Genomic DNA, 27540 nt, shown 5'->3' with positions numbered 1-27540 from the left:
ACACGGAAAGGGACGCCAGCATCCGGGCAGGAACACAACCCAGACCTGGGCAAAAATATATATATAATTATATACACGTGTGGATTTGTAGAGACGGGAAGCTGGGGACGTGATCAGGTAGGGCAGAGAGTTGGGTGAGGAAAGCAGCTGGGGGTGCCCCAATAAATTACATTCTTTAGAGAGCGTGGTGGGGGATGGTGGGGATGTTGGGACGTGGGGGCAGGGGGCCAGGACACCCAGCCTGGCCTCTTAATTCCACCCAAGGGAGCCTGAGGGCCTGGCTCTGCCTAGGACCTGGGTGGCAGAAGGTAGGATTCTAGCTCACTTTGCCTGGAGGCCGATGGGGGGCTAGGGTTCAGTATAGGCAGCATCTCCACTCTAAGCCAAGGCTTCTGGGGAAGCCAAGGGGCTGAGCATGAGGCTTCAAAGCATAGGATTTGCAAGGAGATAACAGGGTAAGCTGGAAGGCCCCTGCCTGGAGGCTGAGCTCCATCCTGCTTCCGCTTGCTCGCTGGATCAGGCAGGGAGGCCCAGGTGCAAGGGAAGCTGTCTGAGGTGAGGCGAGGCAAGGAGGAGTGCCGGGCACACCCAGGGTCCCAGTGCCACCCCTGCCTGCCTGCTGCTTCCCGCCCCCACGCCCTGCTGCCAGGCTCAAGGGTGCTAGCTGCCCATTGGTCTGGATATTAACAGACCTGACCACCAAGTGCCACGTTCATGTCTCCCCACTCTCACCCTTCTGGGGACCTCTCCATAGGGTGGGGACAGGGAGAGGGTGTAGACATTAACTCTGGGGTGCTGGAGTCCAGCCTGGGTTTGCCCTGTGTGGTGAGGGCCAGGGATGTGGGGTAGCCCCCGGCCCCTCACGGGAAGAACGTCCATGTTCCACACCCCAGCACTGAAAGGAGCCTGGGCTCCTCGCAACCCACCATGCGTGTGGAGCCAGCCCCACCTCTGCCCACCTCCTGCTCCCCCAAGAGATGATGCTTTAGGGCTTAGGGACCCAGCTCCAGCGAACAGCTAGGGTGAGGGGCAGTCACGGAGTGTGGGCACGGTCAGAACAGGGAGGCCTTCTTCTTGAGTTCATTCCGCTTCCACAGAGCCAGCCTGCTAAACTCTTCAGGGGACATGGCAAATACTCTGGAGAAGTCCTCGGCTGACAGGTGCCTCTGCGGGGGGACACAGCAAGACTGCTTAAAGAAGGAACGGTGGGGCTGGGCAGAGCGACCAAGGGGCACCCAGACCAAGAGCCCGAGGTCTTCCTCACCAGGGCGGGGAGGCTGCCTGCCCCCCAGGAGCCCCTGCTCCACCCAGCGCACCTTCCCTTCGTACCTCCAGCCTCATCCGGTCCACGCCTGGAGGCAACTTGTTCCGCCCCTTGTTGGTCACCACCAGCATCTCATAGGGATAGATCTGGGGGGCAGGGGCAGTCTTAGGGCCATAGCATTCCCTGTTGCTGTAACCCCTCAACTCCCCAGACCCCTCATCAGCCTGCAGGGGCCATTGGGTTCATGCTGTGTTGCATCCATCTGCCCCAGCTTCCCTGCTGCCCCCCATCAGCAACTTCAGGGGGACCCCCTAGCGCATTCACTGCCCTGGCTTCTCCGCAAGCTGCCCCCCTCTGTAGATGCTTCTGCCCCCTGCCCGCCACCCCCTGGCTCTGCCGCTGCCCCTCACCTTCTGCTCCAGCACACAGGGCAGGGAGTTCCCCCGGTCCATCCTCCCCCTCTGGCCCTCTCCGTTCTGGGGAGACCAAAGCCTCAGTGAGCCAGAGCGGGGCAGGGAGGCCTCCCCAGCCTTACCCTGGGCTTCTCATGTACTCCCCAGGCCCCTCTGTGACCCAACACCCCCTCCCCCAATACTGCTCGTCTCTCGTCCACAGCTTCTGGTGCTCCACGTGTTCCCCTCCAGAAAGCACTCACCTGCACACCTGTGGGAGAGAGGGGTCACTGTTCAGAGGCTGCTCAGAGGTTGGGAAGCATTCAAATCTGCCAGCTTCGCCTCCCAGACCTCCAGCCACATGGCCCAGCCCATGCCACAGACCAGCTGCCCCGGGGGGCTGCAGGAACCCTTTTCCCAGCTTGCCTGACCCCGTCTCTCACCTGGGCTTCCAGTCTCGCTCCCGGATGGGCTGAAGTCTGTGGACTGTAGCTAGAAAGGACATGAGGGGTCAGAAGGTAGCTGACATATTCCTCATCAGTCCCCTTCCAAGTAGCTCAGTCCCTCAGAGGACCCCACACGCACACACCTCCCTTGCAGTCTGGGACCTTACCCGGCTCAGGGTGGGCCTGCCATAGGCCGGGAGCGACGATGACTTAGAGGTTCCACCGTGCAAGGCTAGAAGAGAACGAGAGGCCCGTTCAGTCCCTCCGGCCTGACAGTCATTTCTGAGAGGGCCTCCTCTCTGGCCTGCCTGGCCGGGGGCTGGGCAGTGAAGGGAAGACCCAGGGGAACCTGGCAGGCCTCTGTCGGCTTCCGGCTCTTGCCCATAACCTTCAGGGAGCGACATCGTGCTGGTGCCTCTGGACTGTCCCTCATGCCTTCCCTCCCTCTCTAACAGAAGTGCCCTGACAGCTCATTCGGGCTGAAGCCTGCGAGTTAAAATCCATGGCTGGCCAGACGTGGTCAGAGGGCGAGGCTCACTGTTGAAAAGCAGACCTCTGGGACACAAAAATAAATCGGACATCTTGTGAGAATAATCAGTTGTTAGAATTTTATTATGAGCGAATCTAGTAACCAAATCGCAAGCATCTGACGTTATCATACACAACAAGGATGCTCTCCGCAGGCTGAGCTACCCGACTGCGCCGAGTCGGCGCCCTTCGAGGCGGCTGACTGGCGGTCACTGCCAGCTTGCACGTGGGACAAGGGCACTGAGCTCTCAAGCACCACAGACTGTAACTCAGGAAAATTGGTTTTCAGTGGTAGGTTTTCTGAGAAAAACTTTGTGCCTAAGATTCTTGGTTTGGGCAGTTCTCAAAACTCCTGCACCTCCAATGACTAGAAATTGTTGGCACTCTATGGCAATATTTTCACATTTGTTTAAATGTTTAGCCTGGTCAGACTCACAACTGTATGGAGCTGTCTTTTCAAAACATTCTTATAAATTCCTTACTTGGAAGTTTAATTGGTGAGAACAAAATGTGCTTTGGGGAACTTGTTTTTTCCCCTTAATACTTCACTTTGAAGATACTTAATAGTTACTTTTGTGTAGAAAATTACCTTTCACAATATCATTATTGGAGCATTTTAGTTTTGTAATAAGTATGCATTTCTACTTTACCTGCCTGATAAAATTTCAATCCACAAGGCTCGTGAGACAGCTCTCACTCCAGATTATTTGTGTATGTTCGTTTGCGTTTGGAAGTGGCCGTTCGGTGTCACCATGAAGTCAGAGTGACACGCCCGCCCACAGTTCTGAGACCGTGAAGGGGCTGAGCGGCCCTGGGGCCCACACAACCCTAGGACCTTGCAGCACAGGCACGTTCAGACGAGTTCGGGGAACTGAGACGATGACGACGACGGCGGCGGCGGGGATGGTGGGCTCGCCCACTGGGCCAGGCCAGGCGGGAAGTTAAGGAGCCGATCCGACTGAGAGCAAACTCTAGTGGAATGTGGAGATGGAGCTCAACCTTCGACCTTTGACCTTCGGAGCATCCCTCTGTCTCCTCCTTCAGGCCTCCAATATTCATTCCACACTCTCTAAACACGCCTCTGTTAACGCCTCCTACCCATCCTGAAATATCACCCTGGTCTTCTGGTGACCCCATGGATGTCCTAGCCACATATGCACCCTAGGGTCCCTTGCCCCTGCCCTGGGCCTTCCCGGCCACACCGGCTTCACCCTGACGTTTGCAGCCTGGGTGTCCTACTTTGTGGCCACAGTGCCTTTCTTTGTTTGCAGCCTCCTTCAGCCTTGCTCCTAGCACACCTGCTTGTTGGTCTCATGGGGCCCTCCCTGTCCTTCGGCCTGTGGTTGGGCTCAAAACTGCTTTTGCCAGCACTCAGCAGCTCACCTGGCCCCTTATCCCACAGCACCTGGCTCAGACATCGCTGCCTGGAGCAGCCCACGGCCCCCTCTGGTGGGCGGCCCGTGGAGGTGGAGCCCGCAGCGCGTAGATTGTCATCGCTGCAGATGGATGGCCTTTGAGGCAGCCCCCTTCCCTGCGGAGCTGCTCCAAATCTTCCCACATCTCAGTGAGACTTGCCCTTCTTTCACTCGGCAGACTACGTCCACTTCTAATGTGGCCTCTCCCAGATCAAGTCCCTAAACCTCAGAGAGAGAGGCTTCTCCCGGGCAGCCCCCACCCCGAGGCTGGATCCCTCCCTCCCTGGCCTCCTCTCTTAACATGCATGGTCGCCAGGGGCCATCCCTGCCTTCCCTTCTCTTTTCTCCGTGCAGTTGCCTCTTTTCTCAGGGCCTCGCTTCTGCCCATCGTCATCGGGAGACCTCCCTGAGGCCTGACTCACCCCTCAAGCTCCCAACTCAGGCAAACTCGCACTCCGAACCCAATGTGCCCCAAACCTGGCTCTGCACCTCGGCCCCCAGATCCTCCTCTCTCAGGGTCTCAGCTCTGGGTTTGTCATCCCCCGGCACCCAAGAAAGACCAACGTGCCTCTCTCTCACCTCCCCGGCCCCGGGCCCCATCAGGGCCCCGTCAGCGTGGAGTCCTGTCGATCCCGTCTGCTCTGCTTCTCACACCCCTTCTCTCTTCTCTGGGCCTGTGTGCATTTTATCCCTCACCCAGACTGCAGGGAGTGTGGCCACTTGTCTCCAAAGATGGCCCGCGACCCCATCCCCATTGCCTTCGTGTGGTTCGCCATCTCTCCCCAACCCCGAGTCTGAGCTGTCGGCGAGCTGCTCTGACCCGGGGACGCAGTGAAAGTGACGCTGCGTGGCTTCTGAGGCCAGACTTTCAGGGGCCTTGTAACTCCAGCTCTGGGTTCCAGACCTCCCCTCTCCTCTCTGGCTGCCATCTCTAAGGCAGTCCCGGCCAGACTCTGGTGACTCCAGGCACGGTGATGTCCAAAGCGCAGGCCACCCCGCCTCTCTGGTGTCAGTCCCGCCACCTCGGGGTGCACTCTGGGCTCTGTGACTCCAGGCTGCTCTGGGCTCTCTCCCCTGGCCGGGAGGTTTCTTTTTCCTGGCCTGTGTCCCCACTGTCTCCAGTGTCTGCAGTGCCTTCCCCCACCCCCCGCTGGCTTTGTCTCACCCTTCAAGCCTCTGCTCGCCCACACCCCCGACCCCAGGCCCTGTCACTGGAGGCACTGTGCACTCAGTCACATCACAGTCCCTGCTGCACAGGCCAAAGGCCCTGTCTCCACGTCCGTTTTCCCAAAGCTTGGAAGCCACTGAAGGACAGGGCTATGTTTTTTCACTCTTTATAATTGCCGGTGCCTAGCACATGGTGGACACTCAACAGATGTTGGCTAAATTAAACAAATTGGCTAATTCTGCTTAGATGACACTATCTTTTATCACCTGGTCTTGTTCCATTCCCGGGATTCTTGCCCTGAGGAGGGCGCCAGCACCTTGACCCAGTGACTGGTCTACATCCCCACGCCCCGAAGCAGCCCGGGGCCAGGCGGAGGACGGACACACTGGACTGACCAGACACACTGAACTGACCACGCACTTTTGGCCGCAGGGTCTGGCCAGGCGAGTCAAGCCCCCTTGTGGCACTCACAGGCGTGGAAGGGTGTCCGGTCGGGCAGGGAGCGGGTCTTCCTCCGGATAGGCAGCGACTTTTCCATCTCTTCTTTCAAGATCATCTTTCCCAAGTTGGAAGTAACCTGGGGAGGGAGAAAGGGAGGTGGATCCAAGACTCTGATCCTGGTTTCTTGTCTCCAGAAGGTTCAGAGTTGGGCGTATTGCAGGCAGGAGTGGGGACAGGCTCCCCCGTGGCTGGTCTGGGCCCGGGAACCCATGGAGCCTATCCTGCTGGTCTGATGCCCTGCCACACCGGGTCTGGCCACCCTCGGGAGCAAGGAGTCAGAGCCGCTCAGGGTAACTCTACCCTGGTGGCCTACCATCCCAGGTTGAGATGCCCAGAGCACAAGCCCTTGTCACTGTGAGCAGCCTTTGCGTGACTCCCAGCACCGTCTCTCCCGCCCTGGAGCCCAACGGCCTGCTCTCTCCCTTCACCTCTTCTCGTGAGCTGCTCAGCCTGCTGAAGCCTGGCCCTGCTGGGACCACCCTTCCTAATATTAACTCATGTTCTCCCGGGAGCAGCGTGAAGGCCTGGCGCCCCTTCCAAAGCAGCAATTGAAGTCCTGGGAAGAAAGGGGGGTTCCTCACATGCTCCAGCCAGGACCCCTTCCAGGCACGAACCCGTTTGGAACAGGAGAGCTGTGCAACTGGAACTCTGGTCCCCAAGAAGACACAGGGAGGTTGGGTTGAGGCTACGAGATGCTCACCTTACTGAGTTCCTCTCTCTGACGCTCCCTGAGAGCCTTCATCTCCTCCCCAGAGTCATCATCTTCCTCCTCCTCCTCCTCCTCCACCCCTTTCCGAGATGCTTTCCGCTTCCTCCATTCTGTTTCTGGGAAACACAGGCAGAAGCAAGTGCATCAACCAACCATGTGCCCAGCAAGTGTTTGCCAGGTGCTGGCGGTGCGCATTGCACTGGGCTGCACCTGAAAGCACACACTACAAATTAGTTTTAAAAAATAAAATAAAATAACAGCTCTGGTTGTTGTGGCTCAGTGGACTGAGTGCCAGTCTGCAAACTGAAAGGTCCCTGGTTCTATTCCCAGTCAGGGCTCCTGCCTGGGTTGTGGGCTAGGTCCCTGGCTGGGGGTGCAAGAAGCAACCAATCAATGTATCTCACCCACACTGATGTTTCTCTCCTCTCTTTCTTCCTCCCTCCCTCCCCTCCCTCTAAAAATAAATGAATAAGCTCTTTTTAAAAATTTAAAAATAAGCCCTGGCTGGTGTGGCTCAGTGGATTGAGTGCCAGCCTGTGAACCAAGGGGTCACTGGTTTGATTCCCAGTCAGGGCACATGCCTGGATTGCAGGCCAGGTCCCCAGTGGTGGGGCGGGGGGGATGAGAGGCAACCACACATTGATGTTTCTCTCCCTCTCTTTCTCCCACCCTTCCCTTCTCTCTAAAACTAAACAAATAAAATCTTTAAAAAATTAAAAACAAATAAAACACAAGTAATGGCTGCCTCACAGTGGGGTTGGGCAGGAACCACACTCCCCTGACTTGAGCTCACCGGGGACAAGACCGTGTCTCATCTCTCCCTCTCCCAGAGCTCTGACCGCAGAGCCTGGGACACAGCAGACACTTGACAGATGTCTGTTGACTGGTCAAATAAGCGACTGGAAAGTGATGGGTAACAATAGGGAACTGACACTGGGAGCTACAGGAGTGGGTGGCCAAAGCGCCTGCAGGGTTCACGGAGGACACGGGGGGTGGGGGGGATCTTGGGCATCAACAGGGGCCCTGAGGCAGTGGCCTGGCCTGCCTTTCCCCTCTCCAGCAGTTTCTCTCACCTACAACGGCCAGCGACGGTGGGCATGGCCAGTAGTCGGTTTCGATCTTGGCGGGCTGGTTGGGGTCAGGGGGCTGGGCCGCGGGGAACTTGGATGACTCGATGATGAAGTCCTCAATCAGGTGCTTGCTCTGGGGGCTGCCTCCAGTGGACTCTGCCGGCGGAGGTCAGGATCAGCCCGTTCACGTCGCCAGCCCCTCACCTCTCCCCCGTCACACCCGTGAGATCGTGGGTGTCGAAACAAAGCACAAGGAGAACACAGAGCACAGGGCGTGTGCCGTGCCGGCGAGGACCGTCATCCTCCTGCCCACTCCCCGCCCTCGGTGCAGCTTCCCGGCAGGCAGGCCAAGTCAGTCGGGGAACCTCACCTCTCTGCTTGTAGATGGGTGGCTTCTTGTAGATGTTGGAATCTGGGCGGGTGGTCTCTGTAGGGAGCGAAAGAGGGTGAGGACGACTGTGTGTTGGTGGTGGGGGAGGCCGGGCCAGTGATGAAAACGGAGACAGTGGGACAGGAGAAGACAGGAAATCCATGGGCTCCCCTCCAGAGCCCAGACAGGACCAGGGCTCCTGGGACTGCCCCTCTGGGGACTGGGGCTTTCTGTACTTTTCTGGTTGGGTGGGAGGGGGGCGAGGCAGGGTCCACAGTCTTTGGGAGCTGTGCCTGGGGTCTGGCCTCAGGGGCCTGGCCAGTCCGGTGGGGAGCATTACCCCAGACGGTGGGGGGCTGAGAACAAGGGGCTCGGATTCCTGAAGGAGAAGAGAGACCCTAGGAAAAGGGTGCAGCCAGGCCGACAGGGAAACCTACCAGGATGGTGGAAATGGGGCAGGCTGGTTCGGGGGGTCCCGGTGGTTCTTGGGGCTGAAACCTGAGAGATGGTTCCAGGGGACCGGCTGCCCACCCACACCTGCAGAGCAAAAGTGAGGTTCACTGCAGCCCCCAGGCCCCCCACTCTACCCGCTCCAGCCCGTGTGGCCGTGACTTCGCCTTTCTCTGCCATCTCTATCCTCCCACCAGCAGCCCGAGAGGCCCCAACCCCAGGGCAGAGGAAGGTATCCGAGGACTCAACCTGCTGCTGGGGCCTGGCCCAGGGAGAAAAGGTTACTTGAGGTCCTGGGTCAGACAGACAGACAGACAGAGTTGGCCAGTGACAGCATGAGGCCAGTGACTCTGCTGTCCCCTGGGCTCTGCAGAACCCTGTCTGGAGGCCCATGGGGGAGGAGTGGGGCCTGTCAGAGCAGGGCTGGGTGACACTCACCTCTGGGGACGGTGGGGGGGATGTGGATTTGGGTGACAGTGAGCGCTGCGAAGGAGAGGAGCTGGTCAGAGCCACAGGGTGGGATTAAACCCTTGTCCCTAGCCCCCAGAGGGACCACTTCATCCCCCACCCAACTCTGCATCCTTCCCGGCCAGTGTCTGGGCCGCCTCTTCTCTACTGGCCTCCCAGTTACCAGTGCGGACCCTCCCTCCTCCTCCCTCCTAGGGCTCTCCTGAGAGACCTGTCTGTCCCTAGGATGCACCCAGAAGCCACAGACCCTGCAGCGGTGCGCTTGTGCTCAGACGGCCAACCAAGGGTGGCTGTGGCACTGTCCTCAGGGCCAGGCCCACAAGCATCCGTGAGGGAACCTGGGCTCCCGGCCGGGTATTTAGGTCTCCCCGTCCTGGCCCCATGTCACTGCTCAGCCACAGCACTACCCTTTTCTGAAACACCATTTACAAAGTACCTGCCATGCGTGCTTTATCTTGTGCACTTGGCTACCTGGCAGGGGGGATGGGGGATGAAGGTGTCACCTCTATTAAACAGGAAGGGACACTGAGACCACACTGTCACGCCAGTCACTCGGCCAGGACTTCCAGCCTCTGAGTTCGGTGCTCTTGGGTGCTTTTCACAAACCTGCTATTGTTCTGCCCACTCCCACCCTCCTCCCACCTGACCCTTGGTGTTGCTGCCACTGCACCGGGCGTCCCCAGCTCCCCCACGGGCCCCTCTGGCCCATTTTTGCTTGCTGTCCACCGACACTCGGTTACCGAAGGTTGATTCCTGCACTCAGTTCCCCTTCTTGTTTTGGAGTCCAGCCTCCAGGAAAGAAAGCATGACAGGGACCCTGCCACCCACCCGGCATGGCCTGGGGAGCCCTTCCCCCACGCCCTGTCCAAGAGGAACCTTCCCTCCATTCACCTCCCGGCTTCTGGGCAGCTCCACGTGCTCCAGGAGAGAGTAGGTAAAGTGGGGCTCGTAGATCATGAGGTCAGGCCTCTCGATGTCCAGGATGGCCTTGTCCTTGGGGATGGCAGCCAAGTCCTTGTAGCCCAGCACCTGATTGTCCATCTTGGCCTGAAGGGAAATGGTGGCAATGGAACAGATGTGACCAAAGGCTCCCCTGGCATCCCGGTCTTATGAGCCAGACTTGCAATGCATTTGGAAGAAAACAGACGGCCGTTTTAGATGTCAGCTCCTGTAAGTTAATGGTTCCATTGTTTAAGAGTTCAGAGAGTAGTCCTTCACCTAGAACTCTGAGTGGGGGAAACTTCTCTGAATCTGGGGGTCCTTTCTGCCCATCAGCCCTGGCAGAACCACCGTCATGGAGGCTGAGTAAAGCTGCCCAGCATGGAGCGTGGCCCAGCCCTGCCCTCCTCCCGGCCTGAGGGTGCTGGTGGCCAAGAGGTACTCACCACAATGCCGGAGGGAGAGCCGGGAACACTGGAGTCGCGCGAGGAGCTCACGCTCCCGGGGGAGGTGAGTGGTTGCTGGGGAGAGTGAGAAGGCGGGCGTGGGAATGTGCGTGCGGGCGAGGGCCGCGCCAAAGGCGCAGGACCGGCCCCAAGACTATGGGCCAAGGCAGAGAGGGCTTCCTAGGTCTCTAGGACCTCAAGGTGCGGCGCTGCGGACAACCACCAGGTGGCACCATCGACCCCCGACCTGACCCTGGGCTGGAAGCAAGGCTCCACCCACCCGGAGCACTAGGCTTCCAACTGCCCAGGTTAGGGTGCAGCCCGGCGCACCTTCTGCAGCCGGTCCATGCAGTAGGGAGATTGCCAGTCGGGTCACTCGCAGATCCCTGTGCGCGACGGGAGACGACAGGGCGTCAAGCTCGGCCCGGCTCTTGGGCGCTGCGCACTTGCGGCAGCGAGGGCAGAAAGGGCGTCCCACTGGGCTGTAGCGTCCTCATCCCTCGGCGACTCTCCAGGCTGGTAGCCGAGTGCAGGGCCTAGAACGGGAGGGAGGGCGTGCCAGCCAGGCTGTAGGGCCGGGATCTCAGCCGGCTGGGGCAGCGGCTGGGACTGGGCAGCCCCTCGCGTTGGGCCTGCGCTCCGGCGAGCAGGGCGGAAGGGCGCCGGGTTCAGGCTTTCCATTCGCTCAGCCTGGGGAAGCCAGCGCGACTGTGGCCCCGGAGGCGGGAAAGTGGAGGGCTGCGCCTGTTTTTGAGCCATTGTTCTCTGGCTAGAAAGGAAATGACGGCAGCGTTTAGCCATCCCGCTGCAGCAGCTTGGTCCCACCTGCCCTGCCTCGGGCTACAGGCCAGTTTCAGGCCCAGGTCCTCACGCCCCTCTTTCCTTGACTCTGCACTGGCCCCTCGTCCCACTCCCCATCCAGGTCCTGTCCCCTGTGCCACTAGCTCTCCCACCCCAGGAAGGGTGAACGCGGAGGGACTTAGCCATGCCTGTGCTGTGGACCCATCGGGAGGAAAGGACAGGATACCAAGCAGACTTGGGGAACAGTGGTCAGGTCATTCGCTGGGGGCTGCCACTCTGCCCCTGCCTCAGGTTCCAACCCCTGAGAGGAAGGGAGAGGGGTTGGAGGGAGCCCGTGTCTCTGTACAGGCTGCCTCTGCACAGGACTCACTTGCAGAGTAAAGCACCCTCGGGGCCAGGGTCCTGTCCCAGCCGCCTGCCCACAACCTTCTTAGGGGCCTGTGCTGAGGCCGCTCTCTGAAGAGGGACTTCCCTGCAGGCCAGGGCCCCCTGGCCAGGGCACTGCTGTCCTTGAGTCCTAGGTGGTTAGGTCCTGTCTGCTGCAGTAGAGTAAGAAGGAGTTCGCTGCAGCCACAGACTGTGTCCTCTCCTTGCTCAGTGACTCCCTTAGCAACGCTCCCATCCCTCCTCCCCGTAACACACAGGCCGGTACTGGACACGTAATAACCATCAGTGAATGCCTGGTTGAGTTTCTGGTGTGGTGGTGGTGGTAGGACTGTCTTTCTGTCTGCTGGCAGTAAGCCACAGAGTGAAGAGAACTGATGGCTACAGAGGTCCAGGGAGTAGGCAGCGTAGTGTGGGGGTTAGGGCGTGAACTAGCTGGATGGGAGAGAGCCTAGGGGGTGAGGACAAAAGTCAGCTACTCAGAAGCTGTGTGACCTTGGGCAAATTATCCTCTGTGCCTCACGTTTCTCATCTGTAAAATGGAAGATGGTGTCACGGGGGTGCTCTGAGTATCCGATAAATTACAACATGTGAAATACGCAAAATATTACGAATTCTATGTAGAGTGTTAGCTATTATTATTTCTATCTGTGTTACTGAAAACAGTCTGTCAGAGCACTGGGGAGTCTCCCCATTGGCCGAGATGGTGGCAGGGGCAGGTTCTTGCACAGAGTGCACCAAAGCTAGAAAGATGGATGGATAGGGCCCTGAGCTTGTCAAAAACAAGAAAGATAATTGGATAGGAAAAAAGCCCCTCCCTCCTCCTCCCTGTAAGAACCTGGGCTTGAGCAGGAAGATCAATCTGGGGTATCCAACCCAGGGCCCAGGATGGCTGTGAACGCAGCCCAACATAAAATTGTAAATGTACTTAAAACATGAGATTTTTGTGATTATGTGTCACAATGTATTTAATGTGTGGTCCAAGACAACTCTTCTTCCATTGTGGCCCAGAGATGCCAACAGGTCAGACAGACCTGACTGAGAAGGTCCCTGAGATGGGGTCCACCCCTCTCCCAGGGCCTGTAGCACTGGAATTAAAAACCTCTTTCCTCCTGCACCAGCACCTGTCTCATGTGTCTGGCTTTTGTTGAGGCCGGCAGCCGGACCTGCGTTTTGTTTGGTTACCTCTCCACAAGGACTAAGGAGCTTCGGCATTTTTCCTGTGGCGGTCCTTTGCAACCGAGGTCCGTGAAAGGCTGGGGTCACTGGCACTCCCAATCTCATCTCCCATTGCGTCATATCAGGTCACTTTCCTGCTCACTGTCTCTCCACCACAAAGCCACCCGCTTGCTGCACAGCAGCCCTCACGCCCACACCCCCGCTCTTGCGCGTGCCCTTTCACTATTCTCCATCCGCCTCGCCTGCCAGATCCCACCCGCCTTCAGCGTTAGCCCTAAACCCTCCTCTCCTGGGAGGCCTCCCTGACTATTCTAGTCCTCAGCCTTCCCTCAATTCCAGTGGGACTTAACAAGAGAACTGTGTAACTTAGTCCTGGATTTTACGTTGCCTGACATGGGAGCATGTTTGTTTTGCTAAGTACAATGGCTGCTAACTTCTGGAGGGCAAAACAACGACAATAATAGCCACCGTGTTTTGTGTGCTCGTGCTGGGTACAGTGGTACCTCGGCACTCGTCCTGAATTCGTGCCGGAGCTCTGGACGAGCACTGAAACCAACGAGTACTGAGCAAGAGACCGCTGATAAGACGTTTCCTCTTGTGGGGCAGCGTTCTCTTGCTGTGTCCCGAGCAAGTGCTGTTGCTGAAACATTTTTTCTTGTCAAAATGCGACAAGTAGTGATTTTGATAGGGTCTGAAGCCAACAAACGCCTCGGTGTGACTGCACCTTGATAAGCACTTTACAAAGATTATTTGGTTTCATCCCCCAGCAGCGCTGTAAGGTAGGCCCATTTTGCACATGAGGAAACCGAGGCCCAGAGAGAGAGGTTAAAAACTTGTCTGGGGTCGTGGAACTGCAAATGACCAAATCTTAGGCATTGGCGTGGGTCAGGGTGCCTGCCTAGTACTGTGTCAGGGGCGTCGTGAGGATAGACTAGAATCTGCCGCATTTCCCAGGTCTTTTTGGAATTCTAGAGCCAGAGCTTCTCCAAGACCAGACTCTGACCTCAGAGTCGTACCAGGTACATGGTGCCCGTGGGAAGGCTCTGTTCCACAGCTTCATGGTTTCCCTCCCTTCTTAGCTCACTTGGTAATGCTTTTAACTAGGTGTCTGAGGACCAGAATAAACTCTAGTACATATGCAAGGAACCGTTAGCTCCCTCTCACTCCTTTCTCCTTTTTAACAGCCATTGTCAGACTAGCAATACACTTGGTTTAGCCCTAGAGGCAAACACCTGTTCATCCATCAGTCCATCCATCCACCCACCCACCCATCCATCCATCCATCCATTCACCCCCCCCACCCAGTCATGTATTGTTTTATCTATCCATTCACCAAATACTTTCTCAGCACCTATTCTGCAATGACCACAGAGCTGCACCCCATGACACGTCTTCTGGAGAACACGAAGGTGAATCAGAGGAGCGAGCTGGCCCTCCAGCAGTGAGGCGTGTACACAGATGACTCCCATGCCGAGCAGAACATCACAGGTGCCAGGAAGACAGTGGAAGGGGCTGTGAGCGGTGAGGGGAGAGAGGGTCACTCCTCCTGGGGTGTCAAGAGGGGAAAATGAAAGAGATTTCTTAGAGGAGGAGGAGGTGTGTGAGACAAGTCTTGAAGGATGCCGTTTGAGATCATGTAAAGACGAAGAAGGGATTTGCGAGAGAGAAAGCGGCAGGAGTGGAAGTAGGTCTGCCTGTGGAACGGCGTGGAGGGCTGAGCTGTGGAGTTTATGAGGCTGAGATATGTTTGGGGCAGGGGGTGGGGGCCAGACTGTGGGGGCCTTGACCCCAGACTACGGGACTGAGATTGTGTTCTGTGGGCAGCAGGGACCACGGATATGCTTAGAAACTTGTTTTGAACAAAGGAGTGGCAGATGCAAGCACAGCTTCAGGAAATGAATCTGGCTGTAGCCTGGGAGATGGACAGACAGAAAGAAGCCGTCAGAGAGAAACTAGCCGGGAAGCTACAGCGGCAGCACAGGTGGGGGGATCTTGAGGGTCTCGACTGAGCGGGGGGCTGAAGATGGAAAGGGGCAAACGGGAGACAGCCCAGAGGCGGGGTGCGCAAAACAGGACTTGATCTGGAGAGCCACTGGGGAGAGGCAGTTAGCAAGCCTGAGAGACAGAAGGGAGAGCGATGGGTTCATTTGTGCCAGGTGGAGGTTGAGGTGGGTGCAGTAGTGGGAAGGTCCAAGGAGAACAGGAGGTTGAGGGAGGGGTGGGCTAGCAATAGGGATTTGGGAGGTTGAGCCAGCGGGGGTGGTCTGCACCTGAGGTCTGCCAAGGGAGAAAGAAGGTGAAAGAAGGTCCTCTGGGAAACACCCGGGGACTCAAAGCAACAGCCAGAGACAGTGTGAATGGGGGGAGCAGGCTTACACGGCCAGCTCCTTGGAGGGCGGGGAGAGTGTCTAGTGATTCCTTGCACAGGGTCCGGCGGCAGTAGCACCTGCTTGCGGGTGATTGGTAGACTAATAACATGGGTGTAATAATTTATAGTTTTAATTTGAACATTTCACCTAAAATGTCATACAGTGTGCTTGATGTGATATTGTTATGTTACAGAATGACATGCTTATGATTTTGTAATAAAAGATTTTGTAACAAAAGAGTGGCATGATTTGTGCCGGACCCTATATTTTCAGCAAAGGGCCTGATACACAGTAAGTGCAATCAACACCTAGGGAAAGGATGGGGGTGGGGCGGGGGAGGGGCCGAGAAAGGAGGGCAGCAACTAGAGAAGGCCAGAGTGATGGAAGGGGTGATGGCCCCACCCGTGTGGGTGTGGAGGCCTGGTGGCCCTGAGAGCGCCTCCCAAGGAGGGGTCTTGAGGCTGCCTTGCTAGGGACCACAGGAGGGCGGGTCTGGCCAGGACCCCTGGGGGGTTGCTTCTCAGAAGTGTGGCAGAGGGCAGGAGGGAGCTAGGGAGAGTGACTTTGGAGGAGGCAAGACGGGCCACAGGTTTTTAGGAAACGGGGAGACTTGAGCACGCTTGCAGGCGGAGGGAAGGATGAAGAGGAAGAGGTGGCGGCCGCGGGAGCAGGGTTCCAGCAGGGTGGAGGGCGTCCAGGCCAAGGACCAGCTTCGAAAGGGAAGTGCTTGCTTCCCTGAAAGGAGAGGGCGGGGTAAGAAGCAGGGTAACCCCGCACAGTGGCCTTTGGAGGGGCCAACCCAATCTGATGGCTTTTATTAAAAACGAGAGATTGGAAAATAAAAAATAAAGAAGCCCTGACCAGTGTGGCTCAGTTGGTTGGCAGTCATCCTGCAAGGTGAAAGGTTGCCGGTTTGACCCCCGCTGGGGTGCCTTAAGGGAGGCAGCTCAGAAACGTTTCTCTAGCACATCAATGTTTCTTCCCCTCTCTTTCTCCCTCCCTTCCCTCTCTCTAAAGATAAGTAAATAAAAGTTTAAAAAAGAAGGGAGAGACAAGGCCCTGTGCAGCTCTCAGGCCAGTCAGGCAGAGGTTTCCGAGAGCAGAGGAGGTTTGCCGGGGTCCCTGGCTATGCGAGAGCTGAGCGGGCTGGGGGGTTTGGAGGCCCAGGCTGCACCCGGGTGGCCCTGGCACCCTACCATTGAGCAACCATTTGAGGTGACACCACCGAGTGGGGCGATGGCTGTCCACCTGTGGTAACGGTGCAGGCAAAGAGACAGGGGCGGGGCCGAGGTGAGCTGTGTCCCAGGAAGCGTGGCCGTGCTGAGGCCCACGCGCCCGCGTGCACGTCGTCCTACAGGCGCCATTCAGAAACACGGTTCCGAGTACTTGTCTCTGTTCTGCACCTCCAGCCCCCGCTAATCCGCAGCTGTCCACAGCCCCTCCCCCCATCGCCTCCGGGTTTCCTCCCTGGCCCGGAGGCACAGTCTCTAGGACCCTCACACCAGTATCCTCCAGCATGTTAGAAAGCACCCCGGTTACTTGTTAATATTTTGCCCTTTGGTGGGGTTTAGTTTTTAATTTGGGTTAGTTTTATGTCTTATACTGAGATGTTACTGGTGAAATTTTAAGGGGGGGGGGCGGAAATGTTTTGGGGCGGAGGAGTGTGCGGGAGGGCGCTGAGAGAAAGAAAGAAGAGTGGGGAGAGAGGGCCTGGCTTCCGTCCAATCGCACCACAAAGACAACTGCTTACTCCACCCACATGTAGCCCCTCCCACAAAGCTCCTTTCCTCCAAGTCCACACCCCACTCCCTCAGCCGCCTCCGGCTCCACCCTCTCCCACCGTGCACCTCACTGCTGTGTACTCCCTAGGTTCCTGCAACTTGTCCTGGAGGCCGCAAGGGCAGGCTGCAGCAGGAAGGTAGGGCAGGATGGAAGGAAGGCAAGCCCAGGGGGTGGAAGGGACACCTCAGCAGCGCTGGCTCTGATCAGACACTGTCGGGCTCCTCATCCTTCCCGGTCCGCCCCACCCTCCTCGGGCTGTGCAGCCTGCCTTATCTGAGCCGCCAGCCAGCCCCACCTCACACTGCCCACCCCAATCTCCAGGACAACGAGAGCCTCTCTGCTCCCGGATGGGGCGATAACACCCGCCCACCCAACCAGCTGGCTCTTGCTCCAGGTAGGGGCTGACCTGACAGTGGCTCTCTGAGCCTGCAGAAATGAAGGCCCAACCAGCAGACCCACAGCCTGGGCGTCTGGTCCAGTCTCTGCTCCTTTCCTAAGCCAGCCACCACATGCTGTGCGCCGGTCACTGGGCCAGGCACTCTCCTTTCTGCGCTCACACCAGTCAGTGCCCTCCCCATTTAGAGATGAAGAAACCCTGGCTGAGAGATTGGCTTGCTGGAGGCCACCAGATAGAAGCCAGGCTAGAATTCCTGCCCAGGTCAAAGTCAGTGAATACTCTTTTCAGTGGGTCCCCAACGATCCCACTTGGCTTGAACTTGGAACTTTGGATCCCATGTGTTGACTTCATGCGGTGGAGCCGTCCTGAACCCTGCTCACCGGCCTGGACCATCGACGGCGAGCGGGGACCTGTGGGGACTTGCTAGGCAGGGCCAAGCTGAGGGGCCCACAGTAAACAGGTTACGAAATGAGGCCAGCGTCCAAGTGGGCTGGGGTCAGGGCAGGCAGGAGCTGGGCCCTCCCCGTTTTCTCCAGTCTCCTTTGCAGTGTGACTGAGGCCCCGCTCTGGCCTGGCTCAGTCTGCTTTTTTTTCTTTACTTTCTTCATCCTTCCTCCCTTCCTTCCTGGTTTGTTTCCCTTTCACCCCCTCCAGCTCCCGGCCCCACCCCCCAGAGTTACTGTGGCAACAACTCAATGCCAGAAATAAAGGCAGGATCCAGCTAGGTCACCAGTTCCCAAAACAGCATCCGAGTTCGGAAAGGGGAAGGGCCTACGGCCTGGAGCATCGCGTCAGGAGCAGGGAGGCCAGGCCTGCGAGGAGGCTGGGCTCTGGAGAGGGGGGGGGGCAACCCACACTCCCCCAGAAGGGACGTGAGGGAGCAGGAGAGGGCTCCCTGTTCTGGGCCAGTGGGTCCATCAGAGCATCCCTTCCCTCTGCCCATCCTGAGGCCTGAGCCTTTTCTAAGACTGGCCAAGCCCTCACTCTCTCCTCTTCCCTCCCATTCTGCTTCCCCCACTGCCTTTTGAAAGCCCTGTTCTAGCTGCTGGGACTAGGGTCAGGGCCCCTCTAATGCCGACCCCAGCACCCTCCAGCACCCTTTCCTACTCTGGGAACTATCTGGCAGCAGCAGGTGGGCCCAGAGTCTGGGACTCAGTCGGAGAACCTACCTGCTCCAGGCCCCTGCCCCCCTTCCTCCCCTCCCGCCCCACGTGGATGTACATCTATTCATCTGATTTCTTTTAGATCTCTCACTTGGGTCTCCGTATCCTCTCTCTATATCCTCCGTCTGAGGAGCTCCTCTTTCTGTGTCCCTGCAGCCCCGTAGGCTTGCTTGGTCCTCAGCATGTTCCCACTCGGGCCTCTATTTATAGTGGGCCCTGTGGGTGGATTGTGCTGTCACTTGTACAAGCTGGTTCGATAGGGCCAGGGGAGATGCAAGGGTCTTGCACCCCAAATTTAGCCTTCTGAATTATGGCCCACCCCTATTCTTGTCTCGACACACACATGTGAGCTCCAAAAGAGGAGTCCCGACCGCCTGCACCCCCAGGTGGCCAGCCTGCTCCAGGTGCTTGGCACCTGGCCACGGGGAGGCCGGCAGCACCCAGGCGAGCCCCTCATGTGGGCACAGGCAGGAGAGCCCATGCTGAAACAGTTGCAAAACTCATGCACCTGCTTGCCAGATCTCACCCCCACTCTCCCAGAGAGGCCCCCACACAATGACACACTGTGCCGTGGACGCCCACGGGTACCCACCCACAAATCCTCCCCTTCACAGCCACTTGCACCACATGCTGATACCCCCTCCCCAAGCTGTGCACATGCACAGCGACACACACAGAGCACCCCCCCACCCACTGCCTGGGGCCTTCCAATGCCACCCATTCCCAAAGCATGGCTGCCTCCGTCTTCCAGGCCGGCCCCTGCTCCCCTGACTCTGGCACCTGTCAACACAGTGCCCGGGTGCCTCTGCCCAGGAAAGGGCATTTGGCCTGTGGGGCTGAGGCAGGGCCGTTGGCAGGGGCAGCTCTGGGTCCTGCTGGGCCTGCGTGTCTGCTCAGCCCTCAGCACCTTCAAGTACATCAACAGCCAGCAGCAGGAGACAGCAGGGGTCAGGCTGCGGCCACACCCTACCACCCAACCTCATTCTGCACTCGGCCCTCTCCCAGCCTGGCCAGCCAAGGGCTAGAAGGGCCTTCCCCCAGCAACTCCCACCCCATCAACAGCATTCAGGCCTCTGCGTGAACTGCTACCCCCACCAGAGGGAGGCTAGCCAACCCCCTCTCTCCCTTCCCTGTCACTGAGCAAAGGGGGAACACTCCCCTGCCCACCCCGGACCTTGCCATCACTGGGACTCCCAGCCCACACTGCTAGCGAGGTGAAGGGGCACTGGGGTGACACCACGGAACACCCCAGCCCCTCTTCCCTAACCAGAAGGCAGTTGGATCAGACCAAACCCAGATACTCCAGGGCCTGGCCACAGGGCCCGGTCTCCCACTGAACAAGGGGCTACAGCTGACCCTCCTCGGGCGCTCCTTGCCACCACCCAGAGCCTCTCTCCCAGACTGGTGCTGTGGCCCAAAGTGTCCACAGAGGGCCAGAGAGTGGGAGCCCCTGCCACCTACCTGTTCTCGGACAGACGCTCCAAGCCAGAGGCCGGGCAGGGACAGGCGCAGGCCCCGGCCCCAGGCTGCTGCTTCTCCTCTGAGCCTAGGTAGCAGGCCTCTCTTCCAGGAACCCAGCCGTGTCTCCCCAGAGCACAAATAACAGGAAAAAAACTGCCTGGGGTGTGGTGGTGGGGAGCTGGAGAAGGAGGGGACCTACCCTCCTAGGCCCCCACCTCTCTGGCCCCCACCCCACTCCTCCACAAGCCTGGAGCTCGGATCCGGAGCTGAGCAGGCTGGGGCGTCTGCGCCTGGCGGGCAGGGCCACTGGCTCCCCCACACCCGCACCACCCCACCTCCCGCTGATAGCGTGTGGCCAGCCCAGGGTGTGTGTATGTGTCTGCTCTTCCACCTCACTCGCCGGCTCGCTGGCGGTACTCAATCCATTTCAAACAAGAGGAGCATTAAGCCGGCATCATGACAAAGCAGAATCGGAAGCAGCCTGGGCTGGCCACTGGCCTTTTTCCCTTTCCCACACCCCAACCTTACAACACTTGCTCCTGCTCGCCGATACACACAGCCCCTCCAGCCTCCTCCTAAACAGCCAGACAGGGCTCGACCCACAGCCCAGGGTGACAGCTCCTGGCTTCTCCAAGTGCCTGTACCTCCTGCTCAGCACCTAACAGCAACCACAGAGGCCTCTGGGGTCCCTGCTCCCTGGCTGCCAAGGGCACAGGTGCCAGACTCCATCACCCGGGGATGGACCCTTTCCTGCGAGGACGGACAGGAAGACTGGGAAAAGCAGGTTTTCGGCACCAGAGACTGGGTTAGCCCTGCGGAGGCCAGAACCCCCCGGAAGGGCCACAGAGCACAGCAGTGGTGTGAGTGAGAAGGGCCCCGTGTCCTGCCAAGGCAACTTCGCTGGAAGGGAACTAACTTCCTGCCAGGCGACGCCCAGGTCCCAGCATGGAATCCCAGGGATGTGTCTTCCCAGACTCTGGGAAGACCCCCACCACTCCAAGGCCCAGCCACGGTCCTTTGGGGTTCCCCTGAGCTCAGAGCAGAGCCCAGCTCCTGTGTGACCCCCAGAGGCAGGCAGGGGGCGGAGCCCAGATAGCTGACCCTGGCCCTGGCCTCCTCTCTACCTCTTCGGGCAATACCTGCCTACCTAGGCAGCCTGCACTGTTGCCCGGGTAACCACTGCCCACAGCCGGTCAGCTGACATATCAGCTGTCGGGGAAATCTGGAAACGGGGGAGGGGGCTTGGGGTACGTGAATGGAAAATCACAGGGAAGGTTCTTGAGGGGGGCGGTACAAGTGAGAATGTGCCCTGGGGACTTTTCCTCTAAGAGAAGAGAACAGGAGGGGACAGGTGGGGACAGGTAGGGACCAGAGGGGAGGTATGTGTCTGGGTTAGTGGAATACAGAGCAGACTGAACCCTAAAGAATGGGCTCTAGAGAGAAAGGAGAAGTGCAGAAGGCAGGTAGCTGAGTGGCTGGGGCAAAGTGGACAAAGTCCAGGCTCAGCCACTGGGTGCGGGTGGGGGAGAGGGCCCCACGGAGAGATGTGAGGATGCTGGGAATGGGGGTGGAAACAGGATCCATCCAGCCGGGAAGAAAAGGCCAGGAGAGGATGCAGGAGGGGGGCGCCTCTGATGCCACAGGAGGGGCTGCATCCTTGGGGGAGGGCACAAGGCTTTCCTGGGGAACAAGCCTGGGCCCAGAGCCTCTCCGAAGTCTCTCCCTACCACCCCCCTTACCACCCTGGCCCCACCCCAGGCCTGCACAGCCTCCCTCCGAATCCACCCGCCCCTGCCCCCACCCCAGAGACCCAGTGACAGTCCCAGCCAGCCTCTGCCTTCGGGACCTCTGATCTTCCCACTGCCTCGGGCACTCCCCGCCTCTCACTCTCCCTCAGCAGACCCCACCCCAGGGGGTCTGTCTTCCTGCTCAGAGCCCTGAGAGGTAAGGCTGGGATCAGCCGCTGCCTGCCTGCCTGCCTGCCGGGAAGGGCCTGCAGCAAGGTGGCTCAGGAGGCATGGGTAGCAGTCCCTGCCGAGGAGGAAGCATTCTCATCGGAGAAACAAGCACATCCAATGCGGGGGTCAAGGGGAAGGAAGGGAAGGACAGGGTAGGGGGAGCGGGGAGGGCTGTCGGTACCTTCAAGGGCCTGGGGCGTGGGGCAGGAGCAGGGCAGCTTCCTCGGTGACATACACCTCCATCCCTCAGCGCATCTCCTCTCCGCCTCCCGTTGCCAAGACAACCTGCCGGCTCAGCCGAGGAGGAGGAGGCGGCAGGGAGTGGGGAGGAGGGGGCTGTGGCTCGTTTTGCCTGTTTCTTCAGCGACGGAGGAAGGAGGCCTGAGGCCGGCCCCTCTGCTGGGGCGGGTGGGGAAGCCTCAAGACCCAGCCCCGGCACGGTCCCCTCCCCCCTTCCACAGGGCTCTGGGATTGGCTACTGGGGCGGCCTCAGGAGAACCTTAATTCAGGGCCCACAGCAGGTCTGTCCTGGAGGAGGGCTCTGGGCGGTGCCGCCCCCCTACCCACACCTCCCAACTGCAGATAGCTCAGTGTGGAGTTGGGAAAAGGCGGCAGGGACAGGGAGGGGTAGTCTGTGTTGAAGGGCCAGGGGGTGGTTTTCAGCCCGACGGGAAGGCCCAGGGCAGAGCTGGGCAGGTAGACACACAGTTTTGGGCCCAGAGGCCTGACCCCGTCTGACCTCTGTGTTCCCTGACCACCTGCCCCAGTCCAGACCCTCTCACTGCCCTGGACCTACGAGAGTGACAAGGCCCGGGGCAGTGCTCTCCCGCCGCCGTCACCCCCCCACCCCCGCCCCCCAGGGCCCATCCCACCGCCCAATCAGCAGGGCCGCCCTGGGCAGGGAAGGTTCTCAGCTAGCCAGCCCTGAACCTGGGGGATGGTGGAGTTAGGGCTCCCTCTGCCGGCCCGAGGCGTGGCAGCCATCAAGGTCATCACTTGCTGAGAGTGATCTCGGAGTGCCCCTTGGTGGGGCTGGGGTCCCCAGGGCACAGGCAAGACAGCAGACCCTCTCCAGCCCCCCAGCTCTGCCCCCTGCTCCTCCTCATGGGAGGCCCCCGACTCCCCATGGCCCGCTGAACGGTCTGCCCCCCACGCCCCATTGCTTGCTGCCTCCCCCTCAGGCAGGGATGAGAGGGGAGGCAAAAACCTCCGCCAGCAGCAGGCAGCACTGAACACCAGGCGCCTGCTAGCCCGGCCGCGTGGCGGGCCTTCTGGGCACCACCTGGCCATACCCAAAAGGCTGATCACAGGCCTAGCATACCTGTAAGCTCAAGAGTGCCTGAGACCTTGAAGATGGTGCTGGACCCACAACAGGGGCCAGAGCTCCTGCCCCTCCCAGACAGGCCACCCCAGGCCCAGCACCTAGTTCTCAACTTCTGTCGCCAGCTAGGTGGCTGGTGCCAAATGTCCTGAGTGAACTCGGGCCCCGCCGCCTGTCCCCTCCCAAGGGCCTGTGCAGCAGGCCCTCTGTCCTTCCTCTTTGTCTCACTCCAGTGCCCCTTGCCCCGCCTCATGTGTGGACCTGTGGGGGAGGGAGAGCCCCAGGGATGCCCCCCTGAGCTTATGCCATGTAAACATTAACTCGAGAGGCAGACTGGCGCACCGGCCCCTCGGGAGAAGGGAGAGTTGACGGAGAACCGGGTGGGGGAATGAAAGGGAGGATGAGGGCCTAGATAGGACCTTTTCTCATCAGAGTTCGGACACCATGTCCCCCACCTCCAATCACCAGACCCTCTGCCTCCTGGACCTCAGAGCCTCAGCTCCCAGCATGCTCCTATGGGGCCAGCCTCGCTCCCCAACCCTCGCCTCGCAATGGCACCTGCTCACTCCCCTTATCAGAGCCCACTGCCTCCTCCTGCCAAAGCAGAGAGACCAAGATCTGCAAAGTGTGACCCAGCCACCTCTTGCTGCTGCTCTGGGTGACCTTCTGGCCACACCCGACCCTCACCGTCCCCTGGAGAGGCCTTCCTTCTCCAGCTGCTCTCTCAGTGTCTCCCTCGCCTGTCTGCTCTGCTGGCCACGGTCTTGCTTGTTCTTAAAGGCCACGCCAATCATGGACCCTGCCAGCGGCCCCACCCTGTGCTGGCTTCCACCCAAGAGCCCTGTGTCCTCATGGAGAACACTCCCCTCAAGGCGCCGATGGTCCCCTTCCAGGACAGGCTCTGAGTTCCAGGGCTCTCTGGCGGTGACCTCGGGCGGGCCTGTGTTTGAGCTCGCCCACACATGACATGGGAATGATCTGCCCCCCACACTTGGGGCTCCGTGCACTGCCTGGCGCATCACCAGGGCTCTGCGCACGCTGGGTCCTCATCGCCCCTCGCTCCTGCCTCCTCTTTCACACTTTTGGGACAACCAAATGCTGCCTTGCTATTGTAGGGGTGAGAGAGAGATTTCCGAAAGTCCTGTGAACGAACTGCCTTTTTGTGGGCTTATCCCCCCAATTAAACTTCAGGTGTCTTGAGAACTTGATGGGGGCTGATGCAATGTCTTGTCCATCTTTTTAATTCACTGAAGGGCTAGAACAGTGCTGTACGTTGTAGAGAGCAGATAAATATGGGGTTAACTGCTTAGGACTGCTCCCCGTCCACTCCCACCTAAGGATGGAGGGTAGAGGCCGGATTCTGGATCCTTGTCCTGCCTCCACCTCGAAGGACGGCAGGGCACTGGGCCAATGACGCCTTCCTGGGCTTTCTGGTGGTTTATTCCCCCAGTAGGTCCTTACTCTGTGCGATGCACCGTGCTGGGTGCGAGCGGGGCAGGGAGCGAACACGGACTGTTTCTGCGCCTGAGGCCCTTGCTGCCTAGCAGGCCCATGACTAGGGTAGAGGAGCACGGCCTGCACCAGCTGCGGTGTGCGCCATCCGACAAGGGTGTGCGGCGGGGGACCAGAGCCGTGGAGACTGCCGCTCCCCCAGGAGCGCGGAAAGTCCACGGGGCAGGCGAGATGGCTGTGGTCTGGACACGAAAGCCTCCAGAGGAGGGCACGCTAGGCAGGGGGACCCTCATGAACACAGAGGGACAAGCGTGCTTGCTGAAGGGTGCGGGTGGCAGTTCTGGCAGCGCCCTGCTCTGAAAGGGCCTCTGTAGGGACGGGGCGGCGAAGGGCCTTCAGTCAGGCCTGTGCCGGAGCCCGGAAACCCATGCTAAGCTTCCCAGTGATCCCGAGATGCAGACAGAACCCTGGTGCGTGGCAGGTAAGGCGAGCTGAACAAACTGGCATCCCGGAGTAGGGTGGGTGGCGGCGTGAGGAGGCAGAGAGGCCGTTTAGAAAGCTTTGCGGGGATTGAGACATCCCAGGGAGGCCTTGCCACGGCACTCCAGAGCTTGCAAGAAAAAGCGGTCATGGGCAAGGGGGTGAGAGTTGAGATGCTGGTTTGCTCGGAGAGAGACAGCCTGAAGAGCAGGTGAGAAGAGAAGGGCAGAAATCTAAGGGGGCCAGGCAGGGAAAGAACTGGAGAGTGAAGAATGGACGAACGGCCTGTGGCAGGCGGCGGGGAGGAAAGAGCTTCGGAAAGGGCTGGTCCCCGGTGGTGTCCAGGGCTGAGGACACCAAGGGCTGTGGCAAGGCTTTTTGGCTTGGCGACTGGAAAGTACCACCACTGGACTCCAAGCAACAGGGCTGAACGGAATGACATAAGTAGAAGCCAGCCTGCAAGGACCAAAAAGAGTGGGTTCCCTCTCTGACTTTCTGCTTTGGCTCCCCTCTGCCTTGCCTGGCTGTTTGGAGGATGGGACAGGGAAGGGGGATCGATAGGGAGGCTATTCTTAGCTAGCTAGCACTCTTGGGAATCCTAAACAGGCGCAGGATGTGCGTGAGGCCTGCTGACACTGCCGCCCTCACCTTGTCACATCCCCACCCCCACCCCCACGGACAGGTTCATCTTGCCCTAAGTCTTCCCCTGCTGCGTTCTCCCTCCCCCATCTGCACCCTTGCTCAGCAACTTCACACACCCCAGAAGCCACCAGGGTGCTGGAGCCCACTGTGGGGCTGTCTGAGGCCCCGGGGAAGCCCCCTTCCTACCACACATTCATACAGTTTACACCCCTCCGAGGTCCCCTGATTAGAGGCCTTCTCCTGAGCACTATTAGCATCTCCGGGCGCCAGTTCAGAAGGAATGAGCTGAAGGGACTTCCCCAGAGCTTGAAGAGGCACTAAATCGTGGGGCGAGCCAGGGACCCAAGGCGGCCAGCAGGCGGGAGCCCCGCCGGGCTTGGGCTTGGTGTGGGGCGCGGGCACTCGGACACGGCAGGAGCTCCCAGCTCCCTTCCCTCACTGTTCCCCAACGTGTCCCTCTCGGCCAGGTCTCACCTCAGAAAGCAAGAAAGGAAACAGTGAGGGCTTTCTGGAGCCGGCCCCCAGAGGCCTGTCTGTGCTGGGGAGGTCAGGGTGGGGGGGACGGCCCAGAAAGGCGGAGAAGAAAGCAGAGGCGGGACAAAGGGCCCCGTCCACCTTTGAAGCTGTTTCTAACCCAAGCCGGGGAAGGTGGGGGTGGGCCGGAGAGCCGGGCTAGGGGAGGCAGTCTAGAGTTTTAAAGAATGTCTCAGATTCCTTTGGAAATCAGAGGGATTGTGAGAGCTGCCCCTCCCCAACACACTTCCTTCCCAGCCCCCCAAGTCCAGTCCTCCACACCTGGGGGCCCCAACCCTTTGTCCTCAGGTAATTGCTGGGCTTCGCCCCTGAGTTTAAAATCCCATTGATCTCACCAGTTATCAGCTGCGGCTCCAGACCACCCTCCCTACACACCCCCCAGAAAACGACGCTCAACACCCCCCTACCCCCACTCCGCAGTCCTCCCTGGGATTAAGGTTCTTTGTGACTGGGGGTGGGGGGGGTGAGAAAAGCAACCTGGTGGAAACCAATTATGACAAACCGGAGGGAGAAGGGCCTGGGGCCTGGGGACCTCCCTCTTGGCTGCTGCTGTCTAAAGGCGGGGGCTGGGGGTGGCTGCTGGGGCTCCAGCCCCTCCAAGGGAGAGGGGTGTGACCCCTCCCCCTCCACAAACACGGGGCTTTGCGCTCCTCCCATTGGGACTAAACCAGGCCGTCTTCGACTCCTCATCCTGCCCTCATTTTTAGGCCATTCTTAGGAGAAGCGACGCCTTTCGTCCTTTTTCTTCTCTTCCCATAACACCCTTCCTTGCTGTAAGCTCAGAAAGGGGGGAGACCGAGCCTGGGGGTCCATCCGCGGAAAGCAGGACTCAGGCAGGCTGTTTCCCCCAAACAGACTGGGGTTGGGGGAGCGACCCGCAGGGCAGGGCCTCCCCCTGGACAGGATTAGAAGCCAGAGTGAAGGGGCAAAGAGGTGGGTTTTAGGGCCCGTGAGGCCCACCCTGAAGTGCGCACCTCGGGGTGCTGGGAAGGCCCACCAGAGCCGCTCAGGTTGGGCCGCGGCCGCTCCTGGGTCCTTTCCCCTAGGCCGGCTCCTGAGGTCCCCTCAGGTGTGCCGCCCGGCGCCCCGCCCCCCGCCCCCAACGCCCCGCAGCGGACCGGGATGACGAGGGGACACTTTCTCATCCTCCCACCCTCTTCCGCCCGCCCCGACCCTCCTCACCGGAAAAATGCGATCCTGCTCCCGGCCAGGCGGCTTCAGCGGCGGAGCGCCAGGCCTGCTGCCCGGCTGGCCGCCCGCCCGACCCGGCCCGGCCGGCCCCAGGGTGTGGGTTCTCCGCGCCCCACAGGTAGCACGGGACGCGCCCGGAGAGTCAGGAAACCGGAGCCCGCGGAGGGAGGGAGGGGCGCCCTGGGCTCCCGCGGACGGACGCGCAGCCCGGGCCACCCGGGCCACCCGGGCCACCCGGGCCTGGTGCGGCCCCTCGAGGA

The 27540-nt window shown here is 59.6% G+C and overlaps 1 protein-coding gene across 10 annotated transcripts; it reads right to left on the bottom strand.

Moving 5' to 3' along the window:
* Positions 1-46: 46 nt before the first annotated feature.
* On the bottom strand, positions 47-27540 carry DMTN (dematin actin binding protein). 10 transcript variants are annotated; one of them, XM_036032653.1, is made up of 16 exons: positions 27272-27539; positions 10497-10702; positions 10167-10241; positions 9673-9828; positions 8752-8796; positions 8301-8400; positions 7864-7920; positions 7497-7649; positions 6415-6539; positions 5685-5790; positions 2270-2334; positions 2100-2148; positions 1920-1927; positions 1675-1740; positions 1330-1410; positions 47-1166 (listed from the first exon to the last, which is right to left on the bottom strand). In XM_036032653.1, the coding sequence occupies exons 2-16, from the start codon at positions 10512-10514 to the stop codon at positions 1053-1055; spliced, it is 1218 nt and encodes a 405-aa protein (XP_035888546.1). In that variant the 5' UTR covers positions 10515-10702; positions 27272-27539; the 3' UTR covers positions 47-1052. The 10 variants fall into 10 exon arrangements, with proteins under 10 accessions (XP_035888546.1, XP_028376907.1, XP_035888547.1 ...); XM_028521106.2 differs by lacking the exon at positions 27272-27539 and adding an exon at positions 21842-22020; XM_036032654.1 differs by lacking the exon at positions 27272-27539 and adding an exon at positions 19703-19981.

This window comes from Phyllostomus discolor, chromosome 8 (genome assembly GCF_004126475.2).
Source record: "Phyllostomus discolor isolate MPI-MPIP mPhyDis1 chromosome 8, mPhyDis1.pri.v3, whole genome shotgun sequence".
In the NCBI taxonomy this organism is placed as follows: domain Eukaryota; kingdom Metazoa; phylum Chordata; class Mammalia; order Chiroptera; family Phyllostomidae; genus Phyllostomus; species Phyllostomus discolor.
Note: the sequence above shows the minus strand (reverse complement) of the source record. Positions and strands in the feature narration are given on the sequence as shown.

What these genes read in the sequence shown, in the direction of transcription:
- DMTN (XM_036032653.1), bottom strand. An exon ending in GCTCTCCCTCCGGCATTGTG is followed by an intron (nt 9,829 to 10,166) that starts GTGAGTACCTCT and finishes ATTTCCCTTCAG; the next exon opens with GCCAAGATGGACAATCAGGT. An exon ending in CCTGTGTGCTGGAGCAGAAG is followed by an intron (nt 1,411 to 1,674) that starts GTGAGGGGCAGC and finishes CCTGCCCCCCAG; the next exon opens with ATCTATCCCTATGAGATGCT.